Source organism: Melozone crissalis, unplaced genomic scaffold, assembly GCF_028551555.1.
Source record: "Melozone crissalis strain CALT ecotype California unplaced genomic scaffold, PUWL_Pcris_2 ptg000042l_1, whole genome shotgun sequence".
Lineage (NCBI taxonomy): Eukaryota > Metazoa > Chordata > Aves > Passeriformes > Passerellidae > Melozone > Melozone crissalis.
Window position 1 is genome coordinate 51684290 of NW_026535820.1, and position 25160 is coordinate 51709449.

General features: G+C 38.6%; 1 protein-coding gene across 2 annotated transcripts in view; it reads right to left on the reverse strand.

The window, feature by feature from the left end:
- Positions 1-403: 403 nt before the first annotated feature.
- DROSHA (drosha ribonuclease III) overlaps positions 404-25160 on the reverse strand; it is a 72214-nt gene continuing 47457 nt past the window's right edge. For both annotated transcript variants that reach the window (XM_054284941.1, XM_054284942.1), the window contains exons 21-32: positions 23600-23699; positions 21209-21311; positions 18159-18229; positions 17044-17088; positions 14135-14292; positions 12472-12577; positions 8802-8943; positions 7755-7837; positions 7538-7641; positions 5574-5666; positions 4752-4798; positions 404-1813 (exon numbers count right to left, since the gene is read on the reverse strand). In XM_054284941.1, the coding sequence (XP_054140916.1) occupies positions 1683-1813; positions 4752-4798; positions 5574-5666; positions 7538-7641; positions 7755-7837; positions 8802-8943; positions 12472-12577; positions 14135-14292; positions 17044-17088; positions 18159-18229; positions 21209-21311; positions 23600-23699 (1183 nt within the window). In that variant the 3' untranslated portion in view covers positions 404-1682. The remainder of the gene's footprint in view (positions 1814-4751; positions 4799-5573; positions 5667-7537; positions 7642-7754; positions 7838-8801; positions 8944-12471; positions 12578-14134; positions 14293-17043; positions 17089-18158; positions 18230-21208; positions 21312-23599; positions 23700-25160) is intronic.

Genomic DNA, 25160 nt, shown 5'->3' on the forward strand with positions numbered 1-25160 from the left:
AGGCAAATCATAGAGCTGGAACAAGTGAGGTAGTGTTGTGGGCTCAAGTGTAAAAACCCCCCCCCTATTTAAGTGCATCTCACATTGCAAGTGTAGAAAGGTATGCTTCTGAAAATACACATATTGATTAGCTCAGAAGTGAAACTTTAGGAAGACATTCATGCAGCCTGAATTTTTCAGCTTCATTTGGGGTCTACTTTGGCACTTTTGCATGAAGTGCTTCTCCTGATGTCCATCCCACACCTACAGAGAGGTGCTTCAAACCACCGCTGAAGAAGCTGCTCAGAGCAGAGTGGCCGTCAGGCAGAAGTTTTCTTCCATGAGTCGGCACGAATTCCTTGGGCCAGACTCGTGCATCCATGCTGCCCCACACTTTAACACATACAGGTGTGGGGCATGTGGGACATGCTTAAATGACTGGCCGAAAAGGATCTTTTCTTCTTTCAGGAAGAAAATGCGCAGCGAAGGAAAATAAGGGTTCAATCTGTTTTGCTTATCAGAAAAGAAAGATGAAAAATGACTCCACAATACCTACCAAGGGAGTGTATTAACTGAGAACCAGCTTAATGGAAATGAATGGCTTGAAGCAGGAAAATTAAAAGAACAAACAACACTGATAACCAGTGGGAAAAAATACCAACAAACACAGTGGATTTTTAATTTCTGGTGCTGTTCAGAGCTTTTATAGAAGAAACATCTGTCTGTCTAATACAAGCCACAGACACCAAAGAAACCCAAGGAAACTGGGTGACTTAAAACTGCACACCACTTTGGCGATAAATTCTGCCCTTCCTTTGACAAAAACTGTTTTCAATGAATCTCTCTGGAACAGCACCCATATAGAGCTTCTAATACACCATTTCACAGTAATGGCCACACTGGTATCTTCCTGTCAAAGAAATCCATTAAATTAGACACCAGCCTGACAGAACAAGAAGCTCAGAAAGAAACTAAACTTGTTAATGTAAACTACATGTACATTCTCTAGAAAACCTGCCATTCTCTTGCTTCATAATTATCTTCTCCTTCAAGTCTTATAACAGTGATTAAAAAAAAAACCTACTCAATCTTCCACACACATCTGCGCCACATTTCAGATGTGACATCCATTGTTCAAAGCAAAACTGAGTACCTCCTTTTAATTACTGCACCATTTTCTGTAAAAAGGGCCTGAACTTTAAAGCTCTGGTTTAGCAGACTCAAGAAATAAATTTAGCTGCAAAACTTAAGCAAGGTACATGCTTAAGTGCTCAACTGAATCAGTTTTTCATAATACTTTCGTCCCCCTTACAGCAGAGTTCATGCAATAACTTGGCTGATCACTGACAACACAGCACTTAGACATAGGAGACAATTGTTAAACAGCCTTTCCTCCTATTAGCTTTGGAAATTAATACTTTATTACTTCATACAAGACAGTAAAAAGAATAAAAATAATCAACAACTTTTCATAAAAATTAAAAGGATTTAAACCCAAATCTTATTAAAAAGCCAAACTTAAAACCAAACTAAAGAAATACTGTATTTGCACACACTTTTAAAGGAAGATATTACAATTTTTTTTTTTTTTTTTATATCAACAGGCACTCTTCATTCATCTGCAAGAAACTAGGTTAGGTCTCCATAGGCCATAGTCAGAGTTATTAAGTAAGTAAATATGCCACTGCTTCTGTGCCCTCCTTTTATTTCCTTGCTTCTTCAGTCTCCTCTGACTCTCTCTCTTGATGCTCTCTTTCCCACCTCAATTCTTTCAACTCTTGTCTGTACTTCCGTTCAATGAACCGTTTCTGATGGGCCATCTGGGGAAAGTTATCTGACACAAGGAGAAATATTTTACATTAATAAACAAACTGGTAACAGAGAAAGCCTCAACTTGTATTGTTTTAAACTTTGATGTTATTAGAGGTAGGGGGGGAACAATGCTGTTCCCATTTTTACTCATTTATTTCTTATAATACATAGTAAACCAGGACTGTTTCATAAGACTTTGGTTTCTTTGTGATTTCTTTACATCTGTTTCTCTTGCTACAAAGCACCACCAAATCTAATATACTCACAAAAACAAAATATAAAATCCTGGTATGGCAATATGGCCAGGTATTACCTGGATGTTACACTCTGTTCCCTTAGCAACAGGTGGTTGATACTGAAAAATGAATGTGAAACTACTGTCAATGCTGTCAGGGTTTTTTGTCTTGCTCTCACTCTGAAAAGCATGAGCCACTGGTTTCAAGCATTGCACAGATGTTTCCATTATTTTCATTATTGTTTTATACCATGCAGAATCAACTACACGCCCCACACTATGGCAGGGATCCTAATGGGAAAGTAATAGTGTAGCAAGATGGAATGCAGTTGAGTCTGCTCCTGAAGAAGTTAATGCTTGGCTATGGACCACAAGGCAGCCTTAGAGCAGTCTAAGAGCATGGATGAGTGAAGACTGCCTGAAACAGACTGGACAGGGCTGAGGTGATGGAGAAGTAGCTGAGGGGATGGATGCTTCTGCTTTCAGGCACTTGTCCATTGGCTGATGTGTAGGTACACATTAGCGCTGAGACTGCAAGAACAGCTTATGTAAGTGAACAGAATTGCTCTCACTTTAGTGCACGGCTCACAGAATGTGATGTTTTCTGCATGACCAGGGTGCTGACATCCTCATGTGTCTGTGCTGTGAGACCTGCACCCTCCAGCCAGTCAGAAAGCAAAGGGGTGGCAGAGTATGTGACAGGCTGCAGCTGATGGTGAATCCTGCTGGGATCACACAGAGCTCTGGGATCAGCACTGGCTCCCTGATCAGTCTGAGATGAATCGAAAAGGTTACTGCACTGATCTTTAAAGCCATAAATTTGGTAGATGTCTCAGCAAAGGACTGCTCTCTCTCTTGCTGGCTATTGAGAGAGAATTCAGCTGAGGCTTCTCAGGGAGGAGTACCATGGCACCAAGCTTTTTCCTCCTTGGCACCAAGCTTTTTCCTCCTTTTCCTGGGTCCCAGGCAGCACGGATTCTCAGCTAGAGAATGCAGTGCAGAAGCCACAAAAACTGCAGGAGTTTGTGGCAGAGCAGAATAACTTTCTACTGCTTTGTTTTACTGGCCAGTGAAATTTGTGCCCTTTATTATACATACTACAGGAATAAAAGGTTTATTCATCAGTTATTTACAACTTGAGCACAGGACAGTATATTTATTTAAACCAGAAGGCAATCTAAACAAAATTGGTTTTAAATTGCTGTTGTTTTTAAAAGCACTAGTGCTTTGTTTAATGGAGTTCTGGGATATTTTGTTGCTCATGTGCCCAATAAAATGAAAATCAGATTTTCAGCACTGCCTGTAACATGATTCTTTAAGAACTCAGCTTGGTAGCAACCTGTTCTAATATGTTTAGAAGGATAAGGAGGAAACTCATATAATAAATTCATCAGGGCTATCATATAAATAGGTATATGAAAACCACTTTCACTTGAAGTTAACTACTTATGCATTAAAAAACCCAACAAACAAACCAAACCAAACAACTCTACTGCACCACCATATACATAATACAACAGGACCCTTGAAGGGCCCCTAAGGGTTGTGTAACCTCCATCCCAAAAGACAATTAAAACTTGACTGGCAAGGCACAGAGAAACTAACTTGAAAGTTCGCTCTGTTTTGAATTGAAGGGCAGCAGGAGCACAGACCTCTAGAGTTCTATGGTATTTAAACAAATATATATGTCAGAAGATAGCTGTGAAGTCCTTGGATTGATAGGCCATGAAACTCACAGCTCTCTTGAGTGGTGATACTGTCACAAGAAAACTCATTCAAAGAAAACTTCAGTAACATCTTGCAGATACTCAGCGGAGAAGGGAAGTTACATTTTTCTACTTGTCAAATTTACTGGTGGTGAGAAGTATATGCTTAGCAGATGGATACAAAAACATATCTGAGCTACACAGATTCATTGCCTTCTGAAATATTTAAGCCCTGAAATTTCCAAATGCAGAGATAACAGATTAAAAACCTTTGACATCTGAGGAACTGCATGTGTCTCCTTTGAATGAAATGCAAAAAATGGACTTCCCATGTTCTTCTCAATAGAGAATTTCTGCTGCACAAAATGGTTATAATCTATTTGCTTGCACGTTACCCACACCTGAAACTTTAACCCAACTGACCAAAGTTACTTAATATAAGAAGCTTGCCCACACATTCATATCTGAGACTACATTTCAATGAAGGACTGCTCCCATGCTGGCTATGCAGCATGTAATTTAGAGAGATGTATACACAGATCCCTGGATCTGCAGCTGATATTAACCCTTCCTGAGAGATAAATATCAATTTAAATTGTTGGGGACCCGCCTCTTAGATTTTAACCTAGTCTACTGATAATCTGGGATCAAATTTTATTTTCTAAGGTCACACTTGGCTCCCCCCTGAAATAAAGGGCAAGCATCAGAGACTATGCAGTCTAATCTCACTGAATGCATAAGCATGGAAAACCTCAATGAAACACTACTGCACAGGGCTCCCTTGAAGTTGCATCCCCTGTAGCTGATCAGTTCCCTTTAACAAATACCTGTTGAGATTGTATTAACTTCAACTGCTACAAAACTGTCTTGAAAGTACTAAGAGAAAATCCTGCTGCTTAGAAGCAGACAGCACTCAACATATGTGTTCTGTTCAAAACTTATCCCCCACAAAATATGTACCTGGCCTCACTAAAGAACAAGGAAATAAACTATGAATTCTCTGTTGCCCAATATCTTACATTTTTCAAGTGCGTCCATTGCAGCTCCCATTTCTGCTTGCTGAATACTGAAAGCCAAACAAAAACATGTTACGTGAGATCTAAGCTGTACAGAATAAACTAAAGTTTCTGACAAAGTGGACGACTAGTTATGCTTTTGCAATGAAACTTTTTGGAAAACCAGCAGCTTGTAAGTCCCAGAGTGCATGATACATCAGCCATTCCATAAATATGTGGGCAATAGCATTACAGCTCCAGTAGAATATTTTTTGACTTAGACCATTAATATTAACAAAATATTCCAGTCCATTCTTCATTAAAGCATTTGCTTTTACTTGCAAGAAAAAAAGGAACAAGATCACAGATGTGCGAATGTTAAAAAAAAAAAAATTATATTTTTATAACCACCATCAGATTTGATAGCATAAAATTAGGTTTCTGGGGTTCATGGTTGAAGTCTTTGAATTCTTAGAACCATTCCAAAATGCCTAGAAAAAAAAAAGTGTAATAGTGTGGCACTCTTAACTTGCCACGGTAAGCTGCATAGTAATCCAATAGCAAATACCAAGATAAAGACACTATTTCCTAGAAGCTGTTCTGCAGTTACAAGAGCCACAAATAGTTAGCATTGCCAGCCACCTTGAAGGCAAATTCACCAAAAAGAGCATAAGATCCAAAATTATATCAACATTGAACCCTTCAGGTATGCCTAAAGCAGAGAAGTTTGAAGAAGGGTCTACAGCTTTCCTTTCCTATGGCAGACCATACAACAGTCTACCTCCATTGCTACTAATTTTGGACACCACCACACTCTAACACCATGTGATTAATTTTTTACTATACCTTGGACCTTTACCACATCCTATTCTTTCCCCTTTGAAGTAGACAGCTACTGTGTATGTCCTGGCATGAGAAGGTCCCACTGTCTGCAGGGTCCTGAAAGAAGAAATATTTTATTCAAGCAGGGAAGATTAAAACACAGAATCTGTTTGTGGCACATAGCTCACCAAACTTACAGTCTGGTCAATACATATAGTACAATTAATGCAAAACACAGAGCAAGGATGTCTGTATAGATCACACTAACCCAGAGATTACCAGAACAGTATTTATATCGATCCCATGACTTGTAATAAAGTAATAAATTATGCACAGCTGTGCAATTGCAAGTAAACACACCCATACAATTATGTGTGCACTAGAAGTTTAGTCCCTGAGAGTTTTGCAGGTAGCAAGGTTTTGTAAGGACTTTGTATTAGACATGGTAGTTCTCTACACTGAGTTATCACAGTACAAAGAAATTTTCCATCAGCTTTGAAAAGTTACTTTGTGACAAAACAAACTTTCCATTTGACCTGAAGTCTAGGACATACATCAACAACCATCTGAAAGGGAAAAACTAATTCCCTAGATGTGCAATGAATTGCTTCTTTTGCAGTTTCTCACGGCTGTCCCAAAGCTCTCCCCACTTTCAGATCAAGTTCTGTCTGCTACCTTGTTTCTTTTCAGAAAGAGCACAAATTTCACATCAATTTTTAAAGTATCTAACTAAAGCACTCTATCCTTCCATGCACTGTGACAAGAGCAAATAAAACCTACCCTAAATTTAAAAGCAATAGTACTGACTGCAGTGAAACAGATAACCCCAAGAAAAGGAATTTAACAAGATAATAGGAAGATAACAGTGTAATACTAGGTCTGAGCTGTACTATAAAAATCAATTTATCATCACAGCAAAACAAAACAAACATTTGGTACTTGATATTAAGTGGTTTTTACAAAAATGGGAAATTGTTTTTTATTGAATTCATTCCCCTCAGCCTAGACAAAGCCCTGAACCCTCACACAGAGAGACAGAGGAGTCAGACCTGCAGAGCACTGGCTGCAGTGTTAAGGGGATGGCACTTATAATTGCAGTGTGTGTCACTGTCACTAAACTGCTACACTGCATTGGAAACCTTACTTCAGTACCTGGGACAGATGCACTTATACTTTCATTCTTCATATATTTTTGATATAATAATCCCAACAACACAAACCTTGAATTTTCACAGCCTTTATCTCTTATTTTGGGGCTAACATTGCACACTTTCCTACAGTAATTGAATGGATATGGATGCAATATACAGCCTAAGGTTTATTATCTTTTTTAAGCAGCTATTACACTATTTAGCAACTGGAAGTAAAAAGGGAGATCAATCCCATCCAGTTTCAGGTAGCTAAGTTAGGTGTTCAAGTTAAAAGGTTCACTGCCCTGATCTCTTTGTCATTGAACACAGGAACATTTGCCAGCTGAACCACACAGCAAAAATGTCCAAAACTTGTGCTGCCCTTCAGTGCCTGACTGTGAATGAGAAACAGTGCCTATAATCAGCAAGTGTAACATAAGGCATTATTATTTTTGTATAATAATATCAAGAAACTTCATATGTTAGTGAAAATGGAGATATCTTGACCTCATAATAAAACAGTCATTTCTTTAACTCTTTTCATTTAATACTACCATTCCTTACATTAAAAGAAAAACAAATAAAGAATTATGCCAATTAAATACTCCACTCCAAAATAAAAACTCTATTTTTCTCTTACAACTGTAAAGGTAAAATGCTCAGTAACTCTTCCTTGTAATGGCTTAAACAACTAAGGCTTAGAAAACAGTATTATCTATCTTCAGACAAAGAAATACTATAGGGCTTGGGTAACAACAAGAAAAACTATGGGGAAAATGTAGGGTGACTGATCACATCTTGCTCCATATACAAGGAAGATTTATAATTAGCTGGTGTCCATAAGGAGCCTGTTCTTACTTGTAGAGAGGAATGTCCGGCTCTTTTCCTTCTGTTCTGAGAGTCAAGCAGCACTGCTGAAGCTGAGATTTAGGATCATTCCAATCTTGATTTAAAATAAACTCCTGCAGGAAGTCCACAAATATGCTTTTATGATTCAGAGATTGCAATAAGGGTTTCAAATACTACAATGTGTTAAAATACAGTAGCAGGAAAGGAGGAAATCAACTGATCTTACCTTTAGCCGTGGAAAAAAGCAAACATTCATGAACGTGTGAACATATTCCAAATCTTTATCAATATACAGGGCAGCAATAAAGGCTGAGGGAAAAAAAAGTTACTGTCACTCTTCCAAGGAGAGCATTATTGGCTTGCACTTTTAGAAACAAGTATCACTGGGTACTTTAAAGCCATATTCAATTACGTTTCTGAGCAGTGATCTGATGAGGGTATTATCCTGCATACTTGGAAAAAAAAAATCAAGTTGACCAAGAGATTAAGTGATTTACCCAAATCCACCCAGTCATTTAAAGTGCTAGAAACAACACTCTGCTTCTAATCTCGCATTTTAACCAGGAGACCATGAATACTTACAAATAAATCACTACTGAGTACCATAAAATAATTTAGATATAAATCTCTCCTGTTTGTGGGCTATTTCCATTTGTTTATGGGATTTTGCAAAAGCCAAGTGGTCTGAATTGCTTGCAAAACACATCAAAATATACAAGACAGGGATTAACTTTCTTTGTCGAATATTTATCACTGTTTCCACTTCATGAGAAAGAAGGCAGCACAAACTTCCAAAAATTGACTAAAAATAATTTCATTTCCATGCAGTCTTTCCTCTTGTGGAATGACCATTTTAAAACTTCCTCAAATGCAGACAAATGAAACACAGAACTATTCACCTGCTTAACTATTTTGTCTTCCAACAGTGTCAAGAACATACTAATGAAACACTGAAACTGCTGTTAAATAGCTCAATTCAGAGTATAAGCTTTAACTTTGAAGACATGCTTTTGACCTGGTCATCCTGAACCCTCAATTTCTAAGCTTTTAAATTTCTATCTGCAATTATGCCTTCTTCATGCTTTTATACAGACTTCAAAAATCTAGGTTACTCTTCAAAAATCTGGCTTTCAGAGGTATAGACATAAATCATTTGGAAACCTGAACATACATTTTTAATAGCGATTTAGGGGATTTCTAATGGCTTTCTTAAACAAGCCCCAAGGAAAAGGAAGTCATTAAGTATGAAGTTATTATAACCAAATTAACTCACATTCCAAGAGATCAGCCAAAGTCTTAGTTCGAAGAGTTACAGGCCTTTTTGTCTTGTCGTTAGTGATGGCAAACTCTTGCATGCCCAGCTCCTCTGCCACCTTGGCCTGTGTCCTGTTGTTCACCAAAGAACTTCTCAACAGCTGCAAAAGAAAGAAGTTCCATTCCTTAATAAAAATCACCAATAACAAACTACAAAACCTAGGAGAGCTGGGGAGAAAAAGTTACTTTTATCCTTGAGGTTTCTCACTTCTCTCAGTTTACTGACATTTAGATTCAGGGCATCTCAAGTGATTTATATAGAGACACACTCTGTCACTCTTTCTGCTGGTGATTTTTCTCTCTGTTTCAATTCTTCTCACCAATCTTTACTTATTCTATGGACACATTACTTCTGTATATATGTCACACATTTAAAATGCTTGCTTGTGAGCTTCCTTCCATGTCTTCATGAGTCCTGTACTTTCTCAGCTAATCTGCAATTTTCTAGTTTAAGTATTACACAGTTGTATACATTTTCCCACATAAAGAGTAAGCAAAAAAAATATTCTGGAGTCCATGGAACAGCTCCCGGTATCCACCAAATAATGAATAAATAGGTGGTGACTCAAACAAATACACATTAAAGCAAGATAGCTCAGTGTTTCAGAATGAGCAGAGGAGGAAGCTGCTCCATTCCTTTGGCCAAAGACAAAAATACACAGATGGACAGCCTGTATGCACTATTTGCTCTGCTAGAAGGCAGCACAGCTGAGCCGATGCATCCCGGACACGGGTCTGCCCTAATGTATTCCACATATGAAAAGGTCAAGGATGTGTCATGAAAAAACCTTGTCTCCAGACAGATTACTTAAACATACAGCTCTAACAAAGAGACAGAGCTCCCACACAGCTTAAAGGAGTATTCTGGAACTTTAGGGAGAATTTCTGAACCTTTGGAGAGGTCAGAATTTTTCCTGCTTGTTTGCTTTTTTGCTTTAAATGGAACAGCATTAAAGAAGTTACAGCTACTACAAGAGGTAGGAATGAGAAGTAAAGAATGTCTCTCTTTTCCACAGTTTATGTGCAATCTGGAGTTGAGATGCTGCACACACATTTTTCCCTTTTTTTGTCTTCCATATCACATTTGCTCAGCTTATTAGATACAAGTTATATGCTACCTGGCTCCAGCACATCAATTGAGCTTATGAAAAATCAAGATTTATTTGCTGCACTTGATACTTCATCTCTCAGAACAGATAAACAAAGAACAGTATGTTCATAATTTGTTTGTCAATGATGTATGAAGCAGACACTCATAACCTGATCTTCGTAAACTAGGCAAACTGCACATAGTACTATTACCCCACTCCCTAACCTTTGCTTAAACTCATTTACTACTTGTTCTATTTCAAAATTCTTTCCTTTTATGTCCTTATGATAAATAAACTATACTTTCCCCAACGATATCCTAAGTACAGCATCCTAATATGTACCCTATGAGACAGAAGTGCAGTGTCCCATGACAAAAATCTGTTTCTTGTAATGGAAGAAGAAGGATTTCTTTTGTTTTGTTTACAGACTATTTATTTTGATGGGATCCATAATCATGATTAGTAGTATCATAAAACAAAGAGCAACACATACACTACCCTGTGAATTAGAGATAGAAAAAAAAGCCCAGTTATCCTCTTAGCACTGTGGTTATCAACTTGCTCCATATTAGAATTTGCCTCCTCTACAAGTGTGATCAGGCAAGAAATTCAATTCCTCCTCATGATACAGAGAACACACAGTCCCTGTGCCTTTCCAGCAGCTTTTTTAGAGTTAGTCTCCACACTGGTAACACACAGATCACTGCAGATCCTGTGATACATGATATGCTCAACTGGAGCCTGGCTTTATTTACAAAGCAATTCTTTTCCTAATTCTTCCACCTTCACCCAACGTACCACTACTCATGACTGTACCAAAGAATGTATCCATAACTCAGCACTGGAGAAGCTTATCTTCCAACATTCAACAAAATGTCAACTTCTCTTCTGGTACATTATTTGGCTATCTCCAAGTATGTAGATGAGACTACGTTCTCCTTTCTTTTTCTTAAACATAATTATTTTACAGACATCTCTCCACAAGCAATTACTCCACACTGGGAAGCCACTGCATTGCCAGTCAAGTAGAATCCTTGACCAAAATTGCCCTCAACACACCAGACACCATTTAGTTGATGTTCTATTACTACTTCAAATTTCAGTGTGTCCCCAGATGACAGGAGAAAGAGCTTAGTGTTTGCAGTTTCTCTTCAGATTACACTTTATCAGCCTCCTTTCTCAGACGTCTCATTTCATTTGTCATCAAATTTAAAAACATTTAAGATCATTTTCTCTACACATGAACACACCTCCACAGTTCAAATTTCATTTTAGGCATTGCCCGCTTCTTTGTATTTTTAAGTGTTTTCAGCATCCACTCCACTCTTAACTTTGCAGTTTTGCCTAAAAACTGAAGTGCGCAACTTGTACTTTCCAACTCACTAATCATTACACTGAGCAACAAAAAGACATTCTAACCATTGTTCTGAGCATTTACACCCATTAACAGCAACATCCCATATTCTTCTGGCCAAACAGTTCTTGCAAGAGTTATAAGAGCACAGATGCCTACATTCTTAAAAGTCATGCAGAAAGCAAAAAATCCCACCAGGCTTTATATCTGTCTCCTCAATGGTGCAGAAGAATCCATAAAAATATAACTGAAACTTAAGAAATGAAGAAAAACTCAAGTAACTTTTAGTCACAGCCTGTCCTTTTTTCTTCCTCAAACAGCTTTAGCCCAAAAGATTCAAGAATCATATTCTTGATAACACATTGCCTGCTAGAGACTTAGCATTGTCATGCCTTTATTGATCTGAGGGAACCACTCTAAAATTAGGCTACTTCCTAACTTTACCTAGAAAACTTGACTAACATTCCTGATATATGTATTGCTTTGCTGATCAAGTAAACTAAGAACATTTAGTAAGCCAAACAAAATTTGTTACTTTCAAACAAAGCCACAACTCAACAGCTGCAGAGCTAATCAGGAAAAATCTAATACTATCATGCCGTATTTGAAGTACTGTAAATTATTGAAAGGTCTCCAAACTTAGTTGTTCAAAGTCCAGATAAGAGAGGCTAAAAGACTATAGCAATCAACAGATGACTATAACTATATTAAAATTAAATTCAAAAGCTACCTCAGGAAGTTCAGATTGAAGACGAGGAAAAGCAGACTAAAATAAATAGTAAAAACTTTTTTATCAGGATGTATAAACCTGCCTGTATGCATGTTCAACAGACTAGAAGACAGGAATCAAAAAAAGTCACATGATACATCTATTTAAATAAATGGTTTAAGACACCCATCTTTAAACAAGAACTAGTCTTGGCCCTCAATTTTATCACTGACATCTTCAAAATTTTTGATCCACTTCACAGACTGAACAGAAATTATTGCAGTGGAGTCATAAATCACCATTTTCGATTCATTGCAGTGCTCATGACTTAAAATTAACAAAGCCTTATTAAGAGCAGTGGTTGCTGAGGCTTCTTCTATTAATCAAACTCAGAACAATTCACTGGCTGCTCCAATAATTTCGGTCTCCATCCCACTCTTGCTCTTATGGAGAATATGATTGATGGCAGTCTCACCGTTAAGTGCCCTTCATGATGATCCGGGAAATGTATGAATAAATACTCTGTGGCTACCAACTGCATTATGGAGTCACCCAGGAATTCCATCCTCTGGTTGTGGCCTCTGAAAAATGAGACATCAGTGCAGCAAAATCAATAAGCACTCATGAGGAAAAAACCAAAACCAGCATGCACACACAAATTAAAATGAAGAGTGATCTGAAAGTGAGCCTTGCTCATTTTCCAAACACATTTAAGACAATTTTTCAGTGTTAATCAGGTGAGATGAAAACACAGCTCATTACTGTAGTAACATCAACTTACAGGCAAAAAGGAAATCGGGATAGCTACAAATAAATGCAATCATTAGATTACAGATCACAGACTAAATGAAGGAGAAGAGCAGTTAACATCAAATCTGTATTGAGATAAGATCTCTATCTCAAACTTGTTTTAAGAAAACGAACTAATGAATGCAATACTTCAACAGACAAAAATGTCCACTCACAAGAAAGGAAAGGATCAGGGTTTAAACTCATACAAGATCCTGGAGAGGATGAGCACTGATATGAAGTTTAACAAGGGCAAGTGCCAGATTCTCTGTCTGGGACAGCTCCAGTTGTGGTATAAAGTGGAGAATGAGATGCTGGAGAGCTGCATTGTGGAAATGGACCTGGGGGTCCTGGTTGATGGCAAGTTGAACACGAGCCAGCAGTGCCCTGGCAGCCAGGAGGGCCAACCCTGTCCTGGGGGACATCAGGCACAGCATGGCCAGGCATGCAAGGGAGGGGATTGTCCTGCTCTGCTCTGAGCTGGGGCAGCCTCACCTCCAGTGCTGGGGGCAGTTTTAGGAACCACAGAATAAAGACAACATGAAGTTGTTAGAGAGTGTCCAAAGGTAAGCAAATGTGAGGGGATGCCAAATGAGGAGCAGTTGAGGTCACTTTGTTCAGCCTGGAGGGGACTGAGGGGAGACCTCACTGCAGAGGGGAATGGAGGGGTGGGTACTGATCTCTTCACTTTCATGACCAGAGACAGGGCTCAAGGAAACAGCATGGAGCCAAGTCAGGAGAGGTTTGGGTTAGGTATCAGGAAGAGGTTTTTTATCCAGAGAGTGGTTTAACACTGGAAAGGCTCACAGGGAAGTGGTCACAGCACCAAGCCTGTTTGAGTTCAGGAAATGTGAGACAACACTCTCAGGCACATGGTGTAATTCCTGGGGTGTTCTATGCAGGGCCAGGAGTTGGATTTGATGATCCCAATGGGTTCCTTCCAACTCAGCATATTCTGCAATACTGTTTGCTTGAAAACACAGCTGGAAGCTTTGCAAGTAACAGAACACAAGGGCAGTGCTTGGATCAAAGAATGTAATTCTTTTCTCTGCCCAAATGTACCTCTAGGTATGTTTTGCTAAGGTCTCAGGAGTGATGCATAAATATCAGTCATGCAAAAAGCATAAAATAAACACGAGGATAGGTCTCTAACACCTTCTACAGTCTTTCCCAAGGTACTTGCTACTGACTACTGTCACAGGTGGCACACTGAGCCAGGCGGGCATGTGAACAAAGCTGCTCTATTCCAGGAAATAAATGTAACATGGTTTGCTTACAAACCAGACAATCTGGAATACTCTAACAGAAGGGCCAACAGAGCTACATGAGGACTCTTGCTATGTACTCACAGAGTCAGATGGTTAAAGCCTACTGTCCTCAGAGTGAATGCACGTGCTAGAAGTCGAACGTGAGTAAAGATGACTCCAATTGCCTCCTCAAACTCTGTAAGCTTTTGAAGAACTGGAGAGGTCTCAATGAGTTGCCTGTCAGTATTGGACTCCTGCAGCTGCAAGAAAAATGTTGTGTAAGTAACGACAAGCTGCAGAAATTTTCAGAGAAAAGCAAACATTCTTTAAATCAAGAGCAAAGAATACAATGAACAAGTTCCACGGACAGCTGAACTGAGAAAACCACGTTTCCTCTGCCTTTTGGTCTTGAGTAATTACCAGTCAAGGAAAAGACGAGCTCTGATGTATGCTCAGACATTTAAACTCATCCACTTGCATGTCTCTACATGTGGATGCATTGCAGCATAATACAAACTTTCACAAAATATGTACAATTTTGTATTTTTGCATTTTCTAACATTATCACATTGTTTACAACTGAGCAACACATTCAAAAATTATTAGAATAGGACTGGAAGACTGACAGCATGCCAAGATGAAACAAAATCCAAATCAATTTCTTCCACTTCCCTTAAGTATCAAAAATCAAGAATAAATACTTTAAATATGAAATCCAAAAGGGCACACTAACACAAGAAAATTAAAATTATTGCTTTGGGTCAATATCTTTTCTTATCAGTTTCTTGTCTGATGTCATTATTGTGATGACACCGTTAAATGCCTTTGTGGAGCTGAGAAATGGCTTAAGCATTTCCTCCACCCATTCTGAGCATCTCTTTGGTATAGTAATGCTTTAGAGGATGAATTATCAAGAAGGATGCCTAAAAGAAAAGTAAGAATAACCACAGCTTTTTAAACTGGCATTGAGATAATTTTTGGTTTGTTGTCTGCCCCTTTTCTATTAATCGATTACATTCAATTTGTCTTTTTTCTGTACAGAGCATTCAGTTCACACTTTCATAGAGCTACATACCCTTGCACCAAAATTCCACACTTGGGTGATAATTGTCATTTTGGAGTTCAGCTGCATGTGGAGCTGAGACTTTTTGCTTCATCATGCACAGCCCCTTCTATTTACCTACACTGTTTTTTAAAACTCCACAGTGAGTCACCCTTGCATTCTCACAACCAGAGTGCAATTCTTCAGTCTGCTGTTGTCCCTGCTACTTGAAATAATTTGGTACTGTCAACAAACTGCCACCTCACTGCTCATCCTCTTCCCTAGGCTGTCAATGAGAACAGCCTGTACTTGAGCAAAGATCCCGAGGGAAATCTGCCAGTGATCACCATTCCTTGCAAGATGTGGTCATTTCACTCCTGTTCTCCCTTTCTTATGTTTCAGCCATTCCTTTTAATCTGGTAGGGACTGACATTTTTCATTGAAGTTGCTTTTTTTTATTGCTTCTTAATAAAAAAATAAAATTTTAAAAGCCTTTCTTGACTGTCTTTCCAACAGCCTCTCAGGAAAGCCAGCAGACAGAATCATCTGCATTATCACCTGCTGTTTTTTCTCCTAAAACTTCACATACATCTGTGAGGCAGGCTTTGTCTTTACATGTTGATTCTTTCTAGAGTCCATATGTATCCAGATGATCACTAATTATTTTTTAGACCATTTCTACAGACTTGGCTACTGCCAAATACACAGAACTGAAGACCTGTAACTGTGTTATCTTACCCAGGGTTCTTTTGTTGTTTTTTTTTAATTGATTGGGATCTCATTTGGCATATCATTACAGTGATTTTTAGCAGTTTTTAAAAACACCATTTTTCAGGCTAGCTGTGCCAAAAGGCCAGCCCAAGCTGCCTGTGTTTCACCTACTGGCAAAACTCCCCAAGATGGTTTTGGGATGTGGAAGAAAACAATTTTTATCACAGAAGTCAAGGTAGTAGTAAGAAACTATAAGCTTCCTACACTGACTTGCTGATTTCTAAGCAGAGTGCAAGTCTATGTGAAAGCAGGGATGAAATGGTTAAAATAAAGTAAGAGAAAAGAAAGAAATTCACAGTAAGAACAATCTTCTTTGGAGCTGCGTGTGCCACCACACAGGACAGCTAGTGCTGAATCTCAAAATGTTATCTTCCATTAAGAGTATTTTGTATTTATACTCAGTGGTTGTAAAAATTCTTCACATGCACTGATTTGTTACTGAAGATTTTGTCTGTGCATACACTGCTCTTTTAGCAGTAACCTTGCACACTCCTGCTTGCACTGAAGACAAGGAGGCACAGTGCAGAGAGGCTCTGACACTTGCTCAATGTCTGCCCAAGAATTCAGTAAGGGAGAATGGACTGGGACATCAATCTCCCAACTTCCAGCCTCATAAACCAACAGCTTGTGAACTTGTATCCTTGGATACATGGAGGATAAGTTAGCCTTTAGACACCTTTGTAATTTTAGTGTTTATGTGGTATTAAAGTTACTGGAATCACTGCAACAACCACACTATCATTGCATGGGCACAAACACACAAAATCAAAACAGAATCAAATCAAAACTTTTATGGCATTCAATTAATATGCCTTCCTACTATTAAGGTTTCAGTCCTAATTTTAGGTTAAGAAAACACATTCATAGATTGTTTCTCACCCTTTTCCTCCAATTTTGAGAAAACAAACAAGAAGCTGTCAAAACATTATCTCTCATTTTATTTACTGTACAGGCACAGTTATACAACAAACATGAGCCAAGGAAAGGTGAATGATTAATTCTCAGAGAGGCAAAAACTCACTACTTATTTAAAAAAACCAACCAAACAAATCACCAGCCAAACACAAAGGAAAACATATATATATTCCTTTGGCTACTCTTTAGCACAATTTCTGAGATGTCATCACAATGGAAACCTATGGAAAAGCATCCCTGAAAATAGAACAGTGAAATTTATTACAGAAAGGGATACACTTACTTGGAGTGGGTGTAGTGGATAATTAAGCCATACATCCCGCAGGTCCTGCAAACATTGAGAGATGCCTTTAATGCTCAAGGGAGTCATTTAACAAATTCCACAGTACTAAATAAAATGTCATTACTTGAAATACTGAACTATTTCAGATGCTGACTCTGCTTATTGCAAATTCAATAGTGCTGGCAAACTAATTTTTAAAATCGTGTATTTGCTGTTCAAACTGCCTGTAGTTCTCCCAATTAGCTTGTGTCAAAGAGGTGGAAAAATCCTTGAACCACATAAAAAGTGGTTAAAGAAGAAAAAGATTTGTTTAAGCCTCAGGACTAACTTTATTTGCAAGTACTCCTCAATAGCAAGTTTGACTTCTCCAAAGGAAAGGACTGAAAGAGGAAAAAAAAAAAATCCCACTTATTTTCTTCTACTTCATAAAGGCTTCCTTCGCTATAGCCACCAAGCAGCAAATAAACAGCGAGTTACAATAGGCTTCCAAACACTTTTATTTCTAATAAGCTTTGTAATTTTACAGACTTAAAGGAAGGAAAATAATATACAATTCATCCTCTCACCACTGCCATCTGTGTTGCCCCAGCAGTGGGTACTTTCCTTCACCTTTACACAGAACATGTTCTAACTAACAGCCATCTAAGATACAGCCTGATCTATTCCTGCACACTGTAATTGTGCAATTGGGTAAATGCTGAATGAAACACCCTCCTTTTTTTTTCTCTCCAAACATATGTTTCAAGCTTTTAGGGAAGGATGATTTAATTGATGAAACAGAATAGTTGCTCAACAAGCGCATCATTCCCTCTGAGCCAAACACCTGGATCTGCAGCACCCATTTATGCTTTCAGAGCAGCACTTTGAATGGAAGCTGTCAGGTTTCCCTCACCAGCCACCCTTTCCCTACCCAAGTCAAGCAACTCAAAGCACACCTGAGAAAATACCATAATTTTTTTGCCTGGATCAGTAGGGTTTGCTCTCTTAATTCAATTTCCAGGAACTGCATAAAACAGTATTTCTGTTCATTTGTGATCCTTAAGTAAAACAATGGAGACAAAAGCACACCAAGTTCTTTTTGAACTGGAAATCAAATCATGTAAGTACATAAATACCTTTTCATTGAAGAGCAAACGTCCAAATAATTGTTTTGCTTCTTCTAGGCTTCCCTCTAGATAAACAGCTCCTACATGAGGGGAACAATATGTCAAAGGTCAATAATGCAATTAGTACTCAGAAAATTACTAAGCATGAGAAAGTCAAAGATCTTGGACTTCTTCATCTCCAACACATTCATTTTTAAAAGCATGCTTTCTGTAGCAACACGTTTTTTTGAGAAATTTAAAGCACGTTAAACACCAGTGTAAATCAACAGTCATAAAATGCAAAGAAAACCTGAAATAATTATATCAATGATAGAAAATTATACATCCAAAGAGCAAAGTTTATACAAATTAACCTATATTTCCAGAAGTACTTTCCAGTAAATAGCTAACCAGACAATTGTGCCAGTTTTAGCTGGGATGGAGTTCATTTTCTTTGTAGTGATTAGTACAGGGATTTATTTTCCATTTTTTTCTGGACAGAGGTTGATAAAACAGAGATGTTTTTGTTATTGCTGATTAGGGCTCACACAGAGTCAAGGGCTTTTCTCCTTCTGGTATTGCCACACTGGAGAGGAGACTAAGGGGTGCTTGGGACGCTGGGAAGAGACACAGTCAGGACAGGTGACCCAAACTGACCAAAGGGATATTCCAGACTGTTTGACATCAAGCTCAATATATAAATTGCAGGGAAGAGGGAGGAAAGGGGTACGTTGGGAGTGATCATGTTTGTCTTCCCATGTTTGTCTTCACTATTATGTGTGACAGGGCCCTGCTTTCCTGGAGATGGCTGAACAGCTGCCTGCCCATGAGAAGCAATGAAATGATTTCTTGTTTTGCTTTGCTTGTGTGCACAGCTTTTGTTTTCCCCATGAAACTGTCTTTATCTCAACCCATGACTTTTCCAGCTTTTATCCTTCTGATTCTCTCCTCAATCCCACTGGTGGAGGAGTGAGCAAGCACTGCATAGGGCTTGGCTGCTGGCTGGGGATAAACCACAACAACATTTGCAGATAGGGAAACCCATGAAATACATTTCAATAACTAGCAAACAATTACCATTTATTCTATACTTGCAATAAGATTTCACTCTGCATATAAGTGATGTGTTGGGACTATTGCAAAGCTCAAGTTCTTCCTTGAGCCTCCTTCCTTATTGGTACCACAATAATTTATTGTCTGACCTGGAAAGGGCATCTCTGCATGTCTCAGTTTCTGAAGATCATGTTTGTTTATTTTTAAACTTCACACACAGCCCTCACTAGCTCTCTCCACATGTCCATCAGTAACAAGCTCTGCAAAAACTTAACATATTTTTTGCGTACCCTATATACTCTATATCTGCACAGGCACTTCTAAAATTAGTATCAACATTTTGTCCTCTAATACATTTTACAGGAGAACTTCTGAAAACCTCAAACTTGTTATTGTAAGCACAAAAGCAAATGGAATACACAGCTACATCAAGAACACAGAGAAAGGGAGTGCATGTTCCCAGACACAGGAAGAACATGACTTGCCTTGCCTTTCCCTTCCCCTTTGATTCCTCACTAGGTCTACTACTTTCTTTGGACTCTTTGAAGAACAGTTTGGGGGTTCATAAGACTAATCCTGAAGAGGTATATTATGAGAGCACAAAATTTTAAACAATTCCTAGGCAACCTGCTCATACTTCTGGTTTTTATGTTCATCACAGGGACTTTATGATGAAGCACCAGAAGAGGCTCTTTGTAGAAGAGCCTTAAATAGGAGCTCCAGACCCTACATGTACTTTTATAGTCCCTTAACAAGCTCCCACATTTTAGCTACAGCACTGAAAAATTAACTTGCTGAACAGCTTTGTATTGGAGGCTAAACAGCAAGCCTGCTCTCTCAGCAAATCTCAATGCTTGCCAAATAGTTCTCATCACTACATCCCAGACAAGCTGAAGCCTATGAACAAAGACACAGATACATATCTAGTGTTCCTCTTCTGTTTGCTTTTTATTTTTAAATTAAAGATCAAAACGTTCATGGAAAGCAAAACAGAGTTAAAAAGAAAACTCTTATTTCTTGATAAGAGGAAATGCAATCTGGCCCAAGGCAGAATGCACAGAACTATTGACAACTAAGCCAACTCTGATCTATTTTTCAAAGCAGGACAAAATGCTTCAGGAGCTCGTGTAGTATATAAAGACCTGTAACAGGGCTAAACCATTCCCATAGCTAGTAACTTGTACAGTACATATCGATGAATATGAAGTCAAACCAGTGAGACTAACTGGCTTTCTGTACTCAAGCAAGTACAGGTTCATAAAACTTTGCCATTTAAAATAGAGCTTGTGCAGATGTAATCAATGAGATTTTCAACCTCCTGGCTTGGTAACTGTGGTCAGGCCCTGGCTTCCTCTGCAATATAAACCTATAGACCAGTGCAGCCAGTCACTAATCTGCATCTTAGTGCCCAACAGCAAATTTGGCACAACTCTCCTTCACCCTCAGCTAGAGGGTAGCTTTATTACACCAGACATATTGCCATGCTTTTTACCTGTAAGAAAAATGCAAAGACTAAAAGACATTTACTTTGCAAATTCACAGAAGGCTAGCATGGCACAGAGAAAGTAGTCTGGTAACTCAGCTGGGAATGCCTGATTCAGAAAGCAAGCTGCTGCTAAAATTCAGGGCTGAGGCTGCAGGTCTGTTCAAGCACTACTGGAAGCTGTGAACCTGCTTATCTTCTGCCAGGCCATGCTGACTGAACAGCTCCCCTGCTCCCAACAGGGGGCAGGTGTCAGGCCACGCTGGCACAGGAGAGGTGGAGCTCTGCAGTGACACGGGACAGCTTCACCTTCAGTGTGTGAAGCCAGGACATGGAAAATGAGATTTTCATGGTTGTACTACACACTCAATGTGTTTATACATGTGGGATATGTGCAGGAGAGGGGAATGGACAAAGATGATACAGGAAGCCTTACTGCTACTGGCACTGCTCAACAGGCCCACATCTCCTCCATCACAGTCAACATGGCACACAGACAGGTATAAAATGTACCTGCCTGCACACACAAATGCAAACACTTTACCTATGAGGGCTTCAAAGCAGTTGGCCATGGCATGGCGGAGATCTGACTCCCTGCAAAGGTCTGGACCATGAGCGTAAAGCATGAATCGTTCCAGTTCCAGCTTCTGCAAAATATGTAGAAAGAGTGAAAACCATGGCTTTAGAAGTACAAGAGTACCAGTTTAGTCATTAAAGTTCAATTACACTGTCACCATGCAGCAACTAGGTTTGAATGAACTATGAAGCTTTTCTCCAAAGTTTCAGTTTAGACACAGGCTAAAATGAAAAAGTTTTCTTTGTTTATGAGAGGTAAAAACTGGAGTGTGAGACCATGGAAAAACTAGAATTATCAAACCAAAAGAAACTAAAGCAGAACAGTGAGGAATAGGAACTCTGGTAGACACAATCCACTGAACATCTGGCTTTTTCCTCTAAGACCATCAACAAGTGGTAGCCTCTGGGCACTACAAGAGAAGGCTCATAATTTAATCTGCAGTGCCACCTAGCTTCCTTTGTCCTTTCAAAAGTGCATCATTAACACTCTTCTGTTGCCTGAACTATACTTCTGCTTGCCAGCCAAAATCTCAGACAGTAAGCCAGATATTTTCTATAATATATGATAATTCTGCTATAGAAATGCAGGCAAGAGCCCCTAAATTCTCTTTACCTATTTGTCTTTTTGACACAAAACCATTATTGGGATTTTTAAAGAAGAGATTTATGCATCTTGCAAAGTTTGTATGAGAACAGGCTCTTCCCAGCTGGGTGTTAAGTTTCTACTGATTAATTTCTTGTTAACTTTTAACTTCATCCTTCTAGAGTATGTTTGAGAGGTAAAGCTGGATACTAAGTTGTTTGAGATGCATGGTTTAGACGTGTTTCAATTGCCAAAAAGTTTTCCATTTTCAATGAATGGCAGCCTGTTCACTGCTCCAGAACACTGTGAATTACGACTGACAGTGTTCCACACACTTCATAATGCACAGCCACACTTGCTAGAGTCAACATAAGAGTAGAATATTAATTGTTTTATATAAAATCTCAACTTCTTATACTCATCATTTGCTTCTTAGTTATGAACAGCATTCCACAAGTTCAAGAGACATTGAGAGGCTGAGAAATATATTAAGTTAACTGAATGCAATATGACATGGCAGGGGAAGAAACTAGGAACATCATATAAGACACATGAGAGGAAAATTTGGAATTTACAGATATCTAATATTTACAGCTGCACCTACAGTTTTTAAAATATTGCAATAAAAATTTTCAAAAATTGTTCTTGTACAATGATAAAGGCTGTGAACAGACTTGAAGAATATATGAGCTTTCCTGATGCAGGTTTAAAAATAGTATCATTTATTCAAATGTCAGGCAATACTGTATTTGTAAACAAGGCCCTGATATGAAATGCTTCAATCAATCCATGCTTATCTAAATTATTAAAAAAAGACATAGAAGAAAATTATTCTGTTCATTGCCTATCCTATGCCTCTCCTGAGAGCTGAGCAAAAACATATGTTAGAAATCCTGCAGTTTTTGCCAAAATCCCAAATTGGATAAGCTTGTTTAGGGCACTGTGTGATTACAGAGAGGAAAGATTAAAAGAGCCTCCTGAAAACTATCAGCAGCACACACTGGACAGTGTGTGCACACGTGTGGCATAATCAATTACATCAGTAAGTCTCAGACTGTTTCTTAAAAAAAAAGCTAACAAAATCAAGAATGAATAAGGGAATACCTACCTATTTATGAATGAACTTTATAGGATTGAATGAACTTTATGTATCATATTACCATGCACAAGTATCATATATGGAAATATAAAAAGCTCCATTGTTCACAGAACTAAATTAAATAAAATTCTAAGGCATCTTAATTTTTCCTAGGAGATAACACAACTCTTCTCCAAAACTTTGTTTAATATCCTGCTGACTATTCTGACAGTCTACAGTGGACCTGAAAACGACTGCAGAGGTTATGGAGTAGATGCCATTTTCCCCCCCATATTTTCTAGCTTCTGTTGCCAAGTTCTCCCTACACAGTCTATCAGAAATTATAAACAACATGTTTATAAGTTTGATTCTTTTTCTTCACTGAAGGTCTACTGTCAGCTTCATTACTTGTGCAAATTAAAGGCAAGTACAGGCACACCTTCAACAAAGACTAAAAACTCATCTCTACGTCTGCAAAAATCACTTTTCCCAAAAGCATGCTTTGGAGAAAACACAAAGTTTTCCTTTATCTTTAAAATCTACTTTCAAACTGAAAAGGGTTCCTGCATCCCCAATCTTGTACACAAAACACAGCAAAGAAATTGATGCTCAAAGCAGGCAGTTCCCTCAAGAAGCAGTCCAGACACTGATAGTATTCTACCCATGGATGTGCAACACAGAGGCACAGAGAGCTGTACCTTAGCCAGCATGGCCAGGTGCTGGTTCTGTACGATGGCAGTGCGGTACGTAGCTAATCCTCCTTCCTCCAGAGTGGGAAACAGGTAGTATAAGTGGACACTGGCAACACAAAAAGCAAACCAGATGCTGTTAGCATGTGAACCACATACACCTGTAGAGAACTGTGCCCTTCCCTCAGACCCTAGGGGGTAATACAGGTGGGTCCCTTCCCAAAGTGGAACTCAGCTTTAAGTAAGGTAAAGATAAAACATTCAAACTATGCCCAATCCTCTCTCATAGGATAGCACTGGCAGCAGGCAGGAAGAGAGCTGCTTCTCTGCTGAGCAGCACATAATGTCTAAATCCCTGCAGCTGCCAGCCTGCAGTTCCCTCATCTCAGGTTTCTGTCTAGCAGCAGCAGCAGCAGAGGGCTCGGCACAGCTGACACCTAGAGGATGCTGAGGAATAAAGCACAAGGGAAGCCTCAGCCTTGAGAAACACCGTGCTGCGGGTACACGGTGCTTTCAGGTGCTGCTGCTGCTGCCAACAGGACACCTATCTGTTTATACATGTTTCTTAAAGTACTTTAACAGATGCTAATGGAAACAAAGAACAGACCTCAACAGCCTGGATTTATCAAATGTGTGAAGTCATTATTCCACCAAAAAAAAAAGTAAAAATCACAAGCTTTTAACAACTTTTAATGGTATTTGTCATCATGCTAGCAAGGTTCTTCATAAAACAGGAACAAAACAAAAGTAATTCACTGATCCCATCAAGATCTGCCTAATAAATAAATGATTTTGGATACTTTCATCTATGACTATCTAACCCACGTCAAAAAAAGTTAACACATAGAGGGTTTTCAACATTCTCTAATTAAGGCACTGTATGGCACTAATTATTAAAACATTTTATTAAGCCAGTACACAGGGAGAAAAATGCAGATAGATGCAAGATTATTTAAGGACAAAAACTGCCATAAAACTTAGAGGCAATCCAATCAAGCATCATAATTCACAACAGCAGACACCTGAAGTTAAGAGAGGTAGAAAAAAAATCAGACTTAAATAGGTGCTTACATGCTCTATTGAACAAAAATGGAGCTCATTTTTTTTCTGAATCGAGACAAAAGTTAGCTCAGCAAGTGAACTGATGGCTGATGAACAATGACAATGAAAAATGCAAGACATTTTAATCAGCTAGTCTTCCATCTTATCAGCCTGTACTGTTGTATGAGAGAAAAGGCCATGAGTTTTAAGGGCAGTGGAGACCTTTATAGGCTAATAGTTTTTAATATCACGTAGCTAATGGCTAGTGGAGAACAGAGATATAAAGGCAGTTTTGTTGTTCATGTAACAAACTGGCTTAAAGAGCAAATTAGCAGTAAACAAGACTACATCTCTATTTGAAACAGTAGAACAAAGCAGGTGAAAATAGATTATAATCTTTACATTGTGCAACCTGTTTGCCTCTAGTAAGGTGAGGTAGAACAATGGAGGTAAGTAATAATATGCCTGTATTTTTCACTGATTTCAGAATACTCAGGCCAGAACTGGAGAATTCTTTGATGAACCATGG